Source organism: Styela clava, chromosome 3 (genome assembly GCF_964204865.1).
Source record: "Styela clava chromosome 3, kaStyClav1.hap1.2, whole genome shotgun sequence".
Classification (NCBI taxonomy): domain Eukaryota; kingdom Metazoa; phylum Chordata; class Ascidiacea; order Stolidobranchia; family Styelidae; genus Styela; species Styela clava.
The window spans coordinates 7,170,304-7,184,721 of NC_135252.1; the positions used below are offsets into that span (position 1 = coordinate 7,170,304).

Sequence of the window (14,418 nt, forward strand, 5' to 3'; positions counted from 1 at the left end):
AGGTTTATCAAAAGAAGTTACCAGGTATAACTGTGACGGATCGATAGACAAAACAATTGTTGACAATGCCTTTTGCGACTTTTTGTTGAATTCGAGCACTGCTGCTTCACCAGCGTCTTCAGTAAGCGTAACCGAGCCATCAACATATCTCCACAGCTCCTTTGCAAGCAAAACATGACGCACCTGAAATTTCCATGTTGTCCAATTTGACCCATCCAATCTATCAATAGACCATTTGTCCTCCATTGAACCCGATTAGAACCAGTCAACGACCGACAACAATACCGGAATCAGCAGCAAAAGTCACTGGTTACTTTTCAGTCTTTCAGCGCAGCGGAAGCGTGCTGGGCCCATAACCTGTTGAAAATAATCTTTCGACCTCCCCAACCAGCAACAGCAAAGCACCAAAAAATATAGTAACAGTAAACTTTAATACACAACTCGAACAGAGCGAAAAAACACACGCAGCCTTAAAAGCAGAAACAAAACGGAAGGGGAAAAAGTAAGCCCAAAAGAGGGTTGCCAGAAATTCCAATTATACGATATACAAAAATATAACATTTTATGCATTTCTATAGTTAATCTTAGGCCATGTTATAAACGCTACCAGACACCCTCGATCAGATTTTCGTTTTCACAGCCGACCATCCTTAATTCATGGCTAGCCTTTTTCAATATCTGGTAACACTCGTATAGAGAGCGTTAAAAAGCGACAGCTGCAATGGAATTAATACGGTGATTTCAATCAACGTCAAGAATTGCATTGGTGGCATGGGCCTCTGTATAATTATGAAACTTTGAGGTAGGTCGTTACTGTAGCAAGCTGGGAGAAATAATATGGTAATATATAGTTATAGAACAATAAGTAGCAATCTTTAGTACACGTGAGGAACAAAAATAAATTACGGTGTCACTTGTAGTGGATTTGATTAAAGCATTATATGAATGGTATTGACCTAAATAAGCTAAATCAGGATTTTTGTGAAAAAAATATTCCGGATGGAAACTTATTCAGTTCAGCAAATGAAAAGTACCGATGTTAGTTAATTAATGACAACGAATGCATCCTTTGATAAAAAAAACTCACTTTTGTCATTTCCAAGCCGAGTCTGACGTAGCCAATGAAGATATCCATCCCACTACGTGAATTATTGAATTATTTTACTTACATATATTTACTTAATATAGCAGTTATAGCTAAATATTATGTCAAAATGGCATGCAAGTAACTAAGTACTCAATTAAGAGTCGCATAGCACAAGCGAATCAACAATCAAACCATTGACCATGCCTCGGATACGCACGGTTTGTTTCTAGTAATAGAACCCTTCATGAGTTTAATATTTTTTATTTTGTTGGTTAATTAGAATTTGAACATGGCAAAGTATAGTAAATCAACACAAACAAGTCACATTGAACAATGTGAGAGCATCGGTCAAGAATGGCTTCTGATGAAAGGAGCACAAGAGCTGAGAGCAAACGATATACTGGTTGATGTAGTACTTATCGTGGATGGAGTAAAATTGCAGCCGTGTCACAAGTAATCCCTATTTGCCGCTTTATTTATTTTTTTGTGATTATATATATAGGCTACAACTTATATATTACAGACGGCCCATATTTGTCCGATCTTGACTTTAGTTTGAAAACGAAGCGAATTTTGCATCACGTCATGTATATATATACGTAGACGTTTCTGCGATTATATACACGTATTAAACTTTGATTATACTGTTAAGAAGTTTTTTAAATTTTTGTTTTAAATTTTCATCCGCCACCAGGTTCGTTCTTGCCGCAAGTTCGCCCTATTTCAGGGCTATGTTTTCCCATGGAATGGCTGAACAAAATAAAAAGGAAATTGAAATCATGGATGTTGATAGACGTTCACTTCAACTAGTTCTGGATTACATTTATACTTCGCAAGTATCGATCAGCGATAAAAACGTCCAAGGATTAATGACAACATGTAGCCTTCTTCAGGTAATTTGAAAAATGATTATAAAAATAAGTAATTAAAAGCATAAACATATAACTGAGACTGCAAGATCACTCAGGTTTATTATACAGCAATATAAAAGCCGTTTCAAGTATTATGTCGTCATATAGAACTCAAAATACAATCATTGGATGGTAAAATCGACGTATTTTCCAGTATCCTTGGTTTGTTGTATACAAACGCCTTCAAAATCATAATAATAAAGATTTTTAGAAAAATATTGTTTCTATAATAATCTATTTGCAAATAGATGTTTTCTGATTGAAATAAGGTAAATTTGCTAAATGATGCGACCATAGAATTGTATGGAGAATTTATTGGTCATTCACGGATGTAATAAGGTTACAGTTCGGTGGTGTGACCCATTTGCATTCGAACTGAGTTTACTCTGTAGATCTGCTCAAAAATCGTAAAACATGGTGCGATATTTTTCAGATAACGGGATTGTATGGCAAATGCAGAGAATATATGATAAGAAGACTTGATATCACGAATTGTGTGTCAGTTTATCAATTCGCCCGATCTATGTATTCAACAAAATTAGAAGATGAAGCATTTCGGTTTATTGCGAGAAGATTCAAAGACGTTTCCAATATGGAGGAGTTTCTAAGTCTTAGCAAAGATGAATTTATTGATGTCATTTCATCCGACGATGTTTGGGTAAGCTGAATTTCATGCAATCTTTCATTTGAATTAAAGACTATACATAACTAACGACACGCCTTGGAAATTGCAATTCACAGATCTTTTCCATTGTTTAAATATCCTAATCTTGTCGGATCGTCCATTTCTATATTTTCTATCATGTTGTTTTTTGGCGCTCCCGTAGTGTGTGAACAAAGATGGCGAACGCCGGAACGTAGTATGTGTACCAGGTTAGGGTTAGGACACAATTTTATTCTAATTTTCCCTATTTTATTTCTATTACGAGTTCGGGGACTAGCCAAATGACTCACGTAGGATTTATACCTGAAATTATGGCCTAACCCTAAACTGGTATACATACTAGGTTCCGGTGTCCGCCATTTTGATTTACATGATACATGAGTAGCTGTTTTTCAATTCCGTGTTAATAGATTACAAAAGAGGAGTATGTTTACGAAGCTGCAATCCGATGGTTAGCGGGAAATATCTCAAGGTGTTGTCATGTTGCAGAAATTTTTTCACACGTTAGATTTGCACTGCTTGATGAAGATTATTTAGACAGCTGCGTGTTGCAAGTAAGTATGTCATCTAAAGCCAGCGCTAACTATCCGGTTCTCTCATGAAATATATTCCTAATATGAATAGTACATTAACATATCAAAATTTGATGGTAGAAAGTGTAGAGAATTTATTTCAATATTAAAATCATGCCCCGAACTGTTTTTGAAGATTATGAAAAAATCACCATAGTATAATGTGCACGGCATTGGAAAAAACAGTCGTTTATACTTCGATAATTTACATATATAGGATGTCCATAAAGTCCTTTTACAATTTCAATTTTGTTATGAAGTCAGTTCTTCACATATATTAATCTATATTGTTGTTTTTAAAATCAGTAATTGTTTAAATATTTTTAATTCATTTATTACAACTGTGAGGGCCAAAACAATTATGGTATCGATGAATTCCCTTTGCAATTTAAAAAAATTTAAGACCTCATGGATACCCTATCAATATGCAGTTTGCTGAATAAACTCAGTACATACCAGATATTACATTATGATGAGTAAATAAAAGCAACGAATCTACCATATATATATTGCATTTAATTTTGCTTCATCTGGTCATATTTTAGGAAGAAATCATCTTGGAATATCCACATCTCCGTTCTCAAGTCGAAGCCGCAAAAACCTACATTACAAAAGCAAAAAACCTTCAAAATAAGAAGAACACAGAAGAGTTTTATGATCAAACATCATCGGATGTGTCGGAGAACTCGGATGTAGAAAGCCGTTTTCCTTCGTATACTATTTCGATTGAGGGACTAGAAAACACAGTCAGGATACCTTTAAATTTAAGACCCAGGGCTGGAATGAACACAAAAGAATATTTGTTATTTACAAATGGCAGGAAAACGTTTGTTATGAATCCAGACTGTTCGGCGGAATATTACGGATGTATGGACAATAACCATACTGATATCAACAGCAATCGAGAAGAACGTTCAGCGATTGGTTGGTCACCAAATCTTCCACTCATGAAAAACCCTGAGGCTTATGTGGCAACGGATGGAACAACCTTTTTGTTAGGTGGTACGTGGATTTTTCCGTGTAATGAGGTACACTGGTATGTATCAAATTGAGGTGGATAAAATATGTTTAAAATTATATTTTAGGTCTCGAAGTAGAAAAGACGATGCCGCCAGACGTACGAACGAGGGTTCACACGCTTGAACAAGATGCTCTCAGCTGGACAGCGTGTACGTCGATGCCAATTCCGCGATGTATGGCAGCATACGGTGACGGGTGTGGGCACTTTTACGTATTAGGTAAGCCTATAAGGGTTGCATTCAGTAGTGGGATTCAGTCGGTTCGCACCGGTTCTATAGAATCGTCTCACGGAATTTTATGAGATCAGCGAACCGGTTAGCATTACTAAAAGAAAACATGTAACAGAACCGGCCGAAAAATATGACTTTTGTGATGGAACCGGCTGACAAAAAATTTGAATCCCACCACTGGTCGCATTGTAATATATATATATCGGTATTATTGACTTCAATGAAAGTCAGGTTATTATACTCGCTGACATTTGTGCAAACGGTTGGAATGTCTTCTCGTGATATATTGTTGGCGCTCATTTGCTTCTTATTATGTGACTGTTTTTTACCCGTTCGACCGCATCCAAAGTAGAATATAAATGTGATCAGTGTAAGAATATCTTAAGGCTTGCAAAATATTTACAATTGACGAATATAACTTTCATCGGCTCATCTTTCTGATCATTCCACTAAATTAGCCATGGAATCACATCCATACAAAGAAGGTATTATTTTCTCTTGCCAGTAAAATTTCTACGATAAATTTTTTTTTCTCAAAAACTTCCGTATTGCAAAATTCCCTTCTGTTTTTAGCTATTTCCTGGAAACGTTGACCTGAATTATATCAAGTCCCATGTCAACAGCTATCTACTGACATCTGTCATCTTGTTAACAATATTGAAAATATCGATAACCCGTTTGGGAATTAGGTTTTCATATGTCACGCAGTGAGATGTTGTATTCCCACAATTAAAATGGCATATGTTTTAAACTTAGAGAATGGCTATTTCATTGTTTTAGGAAATTACACATACGCAATATAAAACCATGCACCATAGTGAATATTAATTATTTTTTTTCGTTGTAAATTAACATTTCCAGGAGGCAAAGCTCTCGCCCAGGGCGAAGTCGTATCAACAGTCCACAAATACAGTAGAATTGAAAATGAATGGGAAGAAGTTAACCCAATGCCAATTGCAGTTTATGGCCACGGTTCAGCTTCAATACACGATAAAATATACACCATTGGTGGGAAAACTACCGCTAAGGTAACACTCAATTCTTCTGTGTATAAGGAGTCTTTAAAGTATGAAACTCGATTTTTTTTAACTGCTCTCAAAATTCAGGTTTTACTTTCCAATGTCCATTATCTTGATTGCATCACTCACCAATGGACAGAGATTGAATCGATAACGGTTCCAAGGTTTTTACATGGAGTTACAGTGAATCGAGAAACAGAGGAATTTATTGTCGTAGGTGGTTCGAGTGAGGAAGGTGTACTAAACAGTGTCGAGGTATTATTTATATTTTTAGCATATTTGTTAAATTCTTAAAGACAATATAGATCGCTAATGTGAATGCCAATATAAAGCAAAAACTAATCGATCAATCAACGGCCGACACGACCCAGGCCTAGGTGTCGCTATACATACCTTATAAGTGCTTCAGTACATATATATACGTTGAATTTGATCGTTTACTTTTTTAGGTATTCAATTTGTTGGAGCGAAGATGGAAATTCGGCGAAAGTTTCCCCGGAAATCGATGTGCTCAATTCGTAACATATTTCAAGGAAGAGCTGCACGCAGTTGGGGGCTACGTTACAGAAAGGTAATTTGTGATTTCATCTATAATATAGGGTCTTTAATTGCGGTATATATAAACCTGAATTAAAAACCTCTCTCACTATATTAGGCTCTAGGTACTTATAACGAATGGAAAATACAACCATGACGCGACGAATCTAAAAATTTGACAAATATCTTTATGCCACGTTGCACGATTAATTTACTTATTTTTCCACAAGTTCAGAACTGATGGTGGTAGATACGAATCAAGAGAAATGCATGATATTTTTGCTTTGGAAGATGAATCAAATCAATGGATAAGAAAAACCAGGAGAGTCAGGGGAACTGTTGGAGGATCTCTCGCATGTGTCAAAGTGTCATTGAATGTAACGAAGTTACCTCGCGCTAGAACTGCGTAATGAAATATTTAAAAATATAATCAATAAATACCAAAAATGGATGGAAACGTGGCCTATTAGATTTTAAAGAGCTGGGTATTTTGAAAAAGGTTTCGGAAAAGTCAAAAATGTTATCTTTAGTCTTAATTTTTGCATAAAAGAATGAAATATTCACTTGGGTCAAGAATGGATACATTCGCTGCACGATACCTATAAGATACACAATACAAGTAAGCGGTGCTCAAATGTATGGACACGAAAGCCAAAACAAAGTAGTATGCAATTTGTCACAGTGGACTACCGGTACAGCAATCTGCACGACTTCGGCTGGTCATGGTCACTAGTTCGCAAAATTAAAGAAAAGAACATCCGTCACGATGTCATAAAAAGCACAAATAGAAATAAAACAGCGGGATTTTAGATGAATATCAGATCTCATAGAAAATTTAGAAATAAATAAAAGTAATAGCCTTCTAGCGACATATTTTCAAGCAATTTGTCCAGTAATAAAGGGAGAAAGGCGATTTTTTTCACAAGGGGAAGATGAAAATACAAACAACAACATGTAGAATAACACGACATAAAAACAAAACGATCCATCCGCTTCGTGTCCAATAAGATTTAAGCAATTACTGTAGTTTTATTTGTTTGACTTTATAGTATTAGGTGCTGAGTCACAAGTCGAGTTTGATCGTGTCGAGAATCGCTACAGTTTGATTAATTTGCACCGAAGTTAATAATTGACCAAACGAACGCAAATCCACTCCGACTTATTTCTGCTTGAAATAACGACAGCGAACATGTCTGCGATACCAAGAAACACAGAGGTTGAACTTGACGAATGTTTGTCTCACTATAAGTATGTTTTTAACCCAAACCTATTACAAGGTCAGGTTGCATTCATCACTGGAGGGGGGTCAGGAATTGGTTTCAGAATTGCTGAAATTTTTATGAGACACGGGTGTGATACAGCAATCGCGAGTCGGCGACTAGAAAAGGTGAAAGAATCGGCGAAGAAATTGGAAAAGGCCACTGGGAAAAGATGTCTTGCCCTTGCAGTAGACGTGAGGAAACCAAAAGAAATTGAAGAGACAGTGGATGAGGTTTTAAAACATTATAAAAAGATCGACATTCTGGTCAACAACGCTGCTGGTAACTTCATTTGCGACGCTGAAAATCTTTCGTACAATGCTTTTAAAACGGTTATTGAGATTGATACAATTGGTACATTCAACACAAGCAAAGCTGTTTTTGCAAAATGGTTCAAACAGAATGGAGGAAATATCGTCAACATCACTGCAACGTTAGCCTACAAAGGAGACGCGTTACAGGTGCATGCCGGGTCTGCGAAAGCTGCAATCGATGCGATGACGAAACATTTGGCCGTCGAATGGGGTGGAAACGGCGTAAGAATCAATGGTATAGCACCTGGACCCGTTGAAGGTACAGAGGGATTAAGAAAGCTAGCAGGAGGAATGGCCGATCAAGTCAAAACCGGTATACCCCTACAAAGATTGGCCCAAAAATGTGAAATCGCGGATATGGCCGTGTTTCTCTCCAGTAATGCAGCAGCTTACATGACTGGGACCGTTTTGGTGGCGGATGGTGGTAACTGGCTGACGTCATTCAATAATTTTAATATGCTTAAACAGGTCTTGCCTAAACCTAAAATATAATTTAATACTGACGTTTAATGACATTGCTATAGTACAAATTTCAAAAATTTATCAATTATTGCATATCGCCGATGTTTAATCAACATTGAAATTTAATGCAGCCGGCGTTGTTGAACAAGTCTTTCACAATTCACACTGATGTTCTTTCACTGTTCTCAGTAACCAGTGTCCAGATCAACACGATGTTTCAGTCTACATCAGGTGAAGCGAGTAACCAGTGGACAGCTGTTATATATATGTTATCCTGTTAAAATGCTACCAAATGATTCATTTATTTCAGTGTTTGTTTATAATATGGAGATGATAACAAATTCACGTTACTTTTGTTTCGTAATTTATTTCATAGATTCATTAATTAAGCGAACGTTGTATTTTTTTCGTGACTGGGAAGGGTTATAATTTACTGGCCATTGTATAATACTTGTCTTGCGTCGAAATGGCATAGCACGATGGTAATGACAGGGAAAAATCACTGAACCCTGCTATAGACCGAGTCACTGTAAAAACTTAGAAAATTACTATTACAATTTATTTTTATTTGCTAATGTAATTAATAGAAAATCGATTTTTAATATTGCGTTATTGAACAAAAAACATACCAATGGAACGATTTGGCAAATCGTTGTCGTGAAAATATCGCATTTCTCTGCAACTGAGGGACCAATCGTTTTCAAATTTCCAGTACTTAAAAATGGGGAAGGTCGCTAGAAGGTTCCGACTATGGTTCACAAAATTTAACCCCAATTTTGGCATATATTGAGCCACCACGTGACATTCCGCCAGTTTAGTCCATGTAAGGCGATACGGGTGCCGATGTGAATTTTTCAAGATGGTGGTGAAACTTGATTTGAATGGTCACATAACGGAATTATACGTTGTTGGCAGTTTGGTCTTCGTTTTCATATCTTTTAGCATTGCTCTCTGTCAGTGTCAGACACAAGAGAAAAACGATTCAATGGTTTGCTATTTACGTATAACAGTCTGAGAATAATGTTATTTTTTGTCAATTCCGGAAAGGGTTCAAATATCTGTGGGTGAAATGTATGGAGGTGGATGAACTCCCATAGGTGCAAAAGGTCCGCGGGTGCAAATGCCTATGGGTGCAATCTGCATGCTGGTGCAAATGTCAGTGGGTGCAAAAGTACGCAGAAGCGAAGTTCACGGAAACAAATACGGTTCTAGCTTAGGTAATAGCTGACAGTTGGGCATTTCACGCGCATTGACGTAATTGAAAAAAAAGAAGTTACACATGAAGAACTCCTTCATAACTGTCTCAACATTGCTACGTTCGCTAAAATGGCGTATTCAAAATGCAGAACCAAGCTACAGCGACTACCCTCGCTAAGATAGAGACGTAACTGCAACTACTAAACGGTATGCAGAGGCCCATTCACTTTAAATTACTCACTGTATAAGCAACTACTCGAAATTAGTTCACCTACGTATTCGCTTAGAAATGGGCTTTATACAAGCAACTAGGCTACTTGAAAGATATGGGTGAAGACAAATACCCAATAGTGTGGGTGTTTTTCGCTATTTAATCTGAACTACTTTTGAACAAGCGACTACTTATGAAAGTTAGGAATATTCGTCGGCACTCTCGTGCTATCTAAAATAAACTAACCTGGATTATCGAGATTGAGCTTACATCGATGACTCGTGTAAATGGAGACTACCGCTTGGGGCTCGCGAATATCAAATTTTACTTTCCCTTCGACATTAGCAAATTAACAATGGTCACACCCAAGCTTGTGTGACCTTCTGTTGTCCTATAATAAAAGCTGCTTTTTGTGGAACGTAACATACATTTAACTAAGACAAAGTACATTAGTATAATATATGAATTAAAAAGTTCAGCAGAGCAAATATTTTGTTTCGTTGATTAAAGTAATTACGAACTAAACTATCGTGCCTTTTCTATCTGGTGCAAGATATTAAAATTTCGCACTGACTGGTTATCTTCTTAAATTCATTCTGCTGTCGAAGTTGTTACCAGATGCCAACCAACATCCGCCATCCACCACGAAGATCGCACCTGTCGTGTATGCTGAAGCATTGCTAGCTAAAAATACCGCGGTGTCCGCTATTTCGTATTTTTCTCCCATTCGTTTTAGCGGGATTGTTTCACTTATGGCATCTTCTAATCCGCCGCCGAGTCTCTTGAGACCTTCTGTTCCTGCAATAGGACCAGGAGCAATGCAGTTAATTCTTACCCCATTGACTCCCCATTCCACAGCCATATGCCTGGTCATGGCGTCAATTGCAGCTTTAGCGGAACCAGCGTGGAGCTGCAGAGCAGTTCCTTTGTACTGTATCGTGGCTGATATGTTTATTATATTACCGCCATGTTTATTGAACCATTTTGAAAAAACTGCTTTGCTGACATTGAAGGTTCCGAAAGAGTCGATCTCCATCACCGTTTTAAAAGCATTGTATGAAAGATCTTCAGCAGGACAGAGAAAATTTCCAGCAGCATTATTGACAAGAACGTTAATCTTTCCATAATGTTGCAAAATATGATCCACAGCTTTTTCAATTTCCTCTGGTTTTCTGACATCAACAGATAGAGCGATAGAGCGAGCAACGTCTACCAGTGGCATTTTCTAATTTTTTCGCCGATTCTTCCACTTTTTCTAGACGCCGACTGGCGATTGCAATATCGCATCCATGCCGCATAAAAATCTCAGCAATCCGGAAACCAATTCCAGATCCTCCCCCAGTTATGAAGGCTACTTGGCCTTGAAGCAAGTCTGGTGTGAAAACGTAAGTATAATTTGTCAAACAATCATCAGTAAAAACCTCCACATTTCTAGGTTTTGTAGCCATTATTGTACCATAAAATGAATAACTACCAATATTTATAATGATAACTTGAATAATAAGGATGTTAGCCACGATAGATAACTTAGAAGTAAACAACCTATTTATTCCAGATCATGATAATGATCAAGAAAAATTCAAGATCGCTGCTCTTTTTACAGAGGTAGCTTTCCAACAGATTGCTTCATATTATACCAGTTTTTACGCAAAACATGATGACCAAGCATGACATCTATTTAAAACTAACTTGCTACTGCATAGTTATGATTAGCGATTTGGTCAGATTATTAGCAGTTTGAATAAGTGCAGGTATTAAATATTAAGACTAAGTTTAAATATCCGCTCTGCTACAATCCAACCTATACCAGTAAGCAAACAAGGTAACATGTATGTACTTAGCAAACATTGATCAACAAAGAACTACACAAAAATCATGCTGATTAAACTGTTTGTCAATATTGCAAAATTGCTTACCAAATACTTTTGGAGTTGAGGGTTCACAGCAATGTCATATTTTTAAGGGTTAAAGGTTAAAAAAGCGCATTCTCTATAATTGAAGGTCAAAAGAAGAAATTGAAGGAACTGACTTTGGGATAGTGGGCAACCCAATACATAAAAATGATATCAGCCCAACATTAAAGATAAAGTATAACATTTACAGATGGTCAATAAAAATGTTTTTTTGTTTGTTGTTGAGGAAAGATCACAAGTTTGCCAGCAACCAGGTTTCAAACATGACATTCCATACATTAATTGGTAATGCAGGGCACAAGATTGACACAAATAATATGAACTTGAGATAAATAAATCACAGCTAAATGACATATTTATTGAAATGTAAAGAAACACAAGTTGATATATGATCAAACAAGAATGAAACAAGTACAGCTGATCATGATGAGGTAAAAAAAAGTGGCTGTAGATATATAGCATATCAAAAACAAATTGAAAAATGCTACAATATTCATCAATGCAAATTGTTTTGGAGTCCCATGCACACAGGATGAGCTTTATAACTTCCAGCATCTTCTAAAACTCCACCTGGTGCACAAATGAAAGGATCATGTGTTTGATTTTGCCATTGCATTTGCATCATCCAAAGAGACTGAAAAATGTCTTTATATTTTTCATCAGTTGCTAGATTTTTTATCTCCAGCGAGTCATTATCTAAATTATACATCTCCCATTCAGGGCGATAATAATACTGATTCAAAGTTTTGAACCAATGAAGATCCTTTCCATCTCTAGTACGATTCAGCAGGTCTTGGAAAGATGGAGACAAATAAAAGTCTTGATCAATTGGAAATGGCATAAGATAGTTCAAATTTCTAATTAACCTCCAACTTTTATTTCTAATTGATCTCATAGGATAATACATTGTGATTTCATGCAATGAGTGGCTGCCAAATACATATCTTCCATGAATATTTGGATCACTAAATATGAGAGACTGTCCAGTTAAACTAGCACGACGACCGAATATTTTATAACTTGGATATGAAATGTCAAACCATTTTAACACTGTAGGTGTAATATCTAGTGTGGAAATCACTCCATCACTATGCGTTCCCCAAGATGACTTTTTAAGTGGGTTTGAAACAATAAAGGGTTCTTTAGTGCCTGATTCATAGAGATTTGTTCTTCCATTTGGAAATGGGATGCCGTTATCAGAAGTGAATATTACCAAAGTATCATCTGCATGACCTGCATTCTCAAGTTCTTTTAAAATGAGTCCAACTCCTTGATCAAGTCTTGATATTGTTGTGTATTGTGCACTCAGGTCAGATCTTGCAGCTGGAGTATCTTGAACAAATCCAGGCACAATTACTTTATCGGGCGAATAATAATCAGGTTTCCAATCTTCTATTATTCCCATTCCTGGTTGACCATTTCCAAATTTTTCACAAAAAACTCCATATTGTGGTTGCGTATGCCCACATCTATGTGGATCATGGAATCCAATATATAAAAAGAAAGAACCATTACTCTGAGACAAAAACTCTCTGGTTAGCTCTTTCATTCTGGTAATATTTCTCCCGACTTGCATAATTGAATTATTTTCTTCTGTCTGAGCATATTCGAATGGATAAACTTCCTCTGGGCCAACATGCTTTTTACCAATGATACCAGTTCGAATACCAGAGTCTTTTAGTATGAGAGGAAGACTTTTGACTGCATTGAATGAATCAAAATTATGGTAGCCATTGTGCAATCCATACATGCCATTTTGATGTGGGGGAAGGCCTGTAAGAATTGCTGATCTACTGGGCGAGCAACTGCTTACGACAGTGTATGCATTTTTGTACAAAATTCCGCGAGATGCCAATCCATCTATGTTTGGAGTCGATATGACACTGTTATTATACGCTCCACATTCGAATCCGTAATCGTCTGCAACTATTACCAGGACATTGCGAGGAATAACAGCCATGCACAAACACAATGACGACAAACAAATGAATAAAAAATGAAAATAACGCACCAGATTGAACATCCCTAGACACCCAACCATTGCACTTTTGCAAATTGCAGAGGCTAAGTAATAGGGGGTTTCCCGTACGACACGATCACATGACGCTGCATGATGTGTGACCAAATGGTAAGACCAGAGCTCTGGCTCTGGTAAGACTACCTGACCGGTTGGTTCATTTGAAAATTATTAATACAAAAAAAATTGCTGACAACTAAGGCATTCAATTATCGTACAGTTGTCTTGAAGTTAACCGTAAATATATAGTAGTTAACGCTATAGTGGAGGGATGCGAACAACTCGACCACACGGACAACTCACCAGAGACAACTCGACTACAGTAGTGGATTGTATCTTAAAATCCCGAATCTGGGGTGGAAATTTTCGACTTTAAATAAAAATAAATCCTAGTAGAATCGGCAAGGAGGGCGTCTCGTGATTATTACTGATAATATTATGATAACATTAGTATATTATGACAGGTCGAAAAAGTACATTATTGATTTGTGAAATCGTAGTTTATTCAAATTGATATCTAGGATTCTGGATTGACTTTTAAAAGTGGTTTACAGATTCGGGCCGTGTTTAGAACATGGCACAACTTGCTACCACGAATGGGGAATCCCCTCTAAAGTAGGGTGGATACAAAGTGACAAATTCCAAAACGGGATATTTTATCAAGCAACGACCAAGCGTTGTCTCATTTATTTGTTGTTCGTGTGTTCACATTTGATTAGCATTGTTCCATTGCGGTATAGCCTAATCCGAAAGCAAGCAACTCGATTAACGGTACCGTACTATTGCCACACGTTGCAACTGTCAATAATATAATATGCGCTACCGGTACGCATTCCATAACTTGTAAGATCGAAGACTAAATAAATAAATTATTGTTATTATTTGATGCTACGGTACATACTAGCCTATAGGTAGAAATTCGAGTTCCAAGGAGGTAATATTGAATTTATGTTTGGTATTTACGGTACCTTAGAACATAGGTTCTCAAAGTGCTCCGTACGGAGC

General features: G+C 36.9%; 3 protein-coding genes and 1 pseudogene across 3 annotated transcripts; 2 read left to right on the forward strand and 2 right to left on the reverse strand.

The window, feature by feature from the left end:
* Window positions 1-649: 649 nt before the first annotated feature.
* Window positions 650-6,497, forward strand: LOC120343107 (kelch-like protein 40). The gene is made up of 11 exons (XM_039412217.2): window positions 650-802; window positions 1,368-1,540; window positions 1,782-1,980; window positions 2,432-2,656; window positions 3,073-3,216; window positions 3,780-4,236; window positions 4,320-4,472; window positions 5,346-5,512; window positions 5,591-5,758; window positions 5,953-6,074; window positions 6,276-6,497. The coding sequence occupies exons 2-11, from the start codon at window positions 1,377-1,379 to the stop codon at window positions 6,448-6,450; spliced, it is 1,974 nt and encodes a 657-aa protein (XP_039268151.2). The 5' UTR covers window positions 650-802; window positions 1,368-1,376; the 3' UTR covers window positions 6,451-6,497.
* Window positions 6,498-6,645: 148 nt separating this feature from the next.
* LOC120343108 (peroxisomal 2,4-dienoyl-CoA reductase [(3E)-enoyl-CoA-producing]-like) lies at window positions 6,646-8,463 on the forward strand. The gene has a single exon (XM_039412219.2). It carries the CDS (start codon window positions 7,230-7,232, stop codon window positions 8,103-8,105), a length of 876 nt encoding a protein of 291 aa, XP_039268153.1. The 5' UTR covers window positions 6,646-7,229; the 3' UTR covers window positions 8,106-8,463.
* A 1,427-nt stretch (window positions 8,464-9,890) lies between these two features.
* On the reverse strand, window positions 9,891-10,931 carry LOC120342156 (peroxisomal 2,4-dienoyl-CoA reductase [(3E)-enoyl-CoA-producing] pseudogene; annotated as a pseudogene).
* A 370-nt stretch (window positions 10,932-11,301) lies between these two features.
* Window positions 11,302-13,673, reverse strand: LOC120342154 (N-sulfoglucosamine sulfohydrolase-like). Its single transcript, XM_039410859.2, has one exon. It carries the CDS (start codon window positions 13,435-13,437, stop codon window positions 11,893-11,895), a length of 1,545 nt encoding a protein of 514 aa, XP_039266793.2. The 5' UTR covers window positions 13,438-13,673; the 3' UTR covers window positions 11,302-11,892.
* Between the last annotated feature and the right edge of the window lie 745 nt (window positions 13,674-14,418).

Excerpts from the sequence above, each read along its gene's own strand:
- LOC120342154 (XM_039410859.2), bottom strand. The coding sequence starts at position 13,437 with ATGGTTGGGTGTCTAGGGATGTTCAATCTGGTGCGTTATTTTCATTTT.
- LOC120343108 (XM_039412219.2), top strand. The coding sequence starts at position 7,230 with ATGTCTGCGATACCAAGAAACACAGAGGTTGAACTTGACGAATGTTTG.
- LOC120343107 (XM_039412217.2), top strand. The coding sequence starts at position 1,377 with ATGGCAAAGTATAGTAAATCAACACAAACAAGTCACATTGAACAATGT. Across the intron at positions 3,217-3,779 it reads TAGACAGCTGCGTGTTGCAA|GAAGAAATCATCTTGGAATA; the intron begins GTAAGTATGTCA and ends GTCATATTTTAG. Across the intron at positions 5,759-5,952 it reads GTGTACTAAACAGTGTCGAG|GTATTCAATTTGTTGGAGCG; the intron begins GTATTATTTATA and ends TTACTTTTTTAG.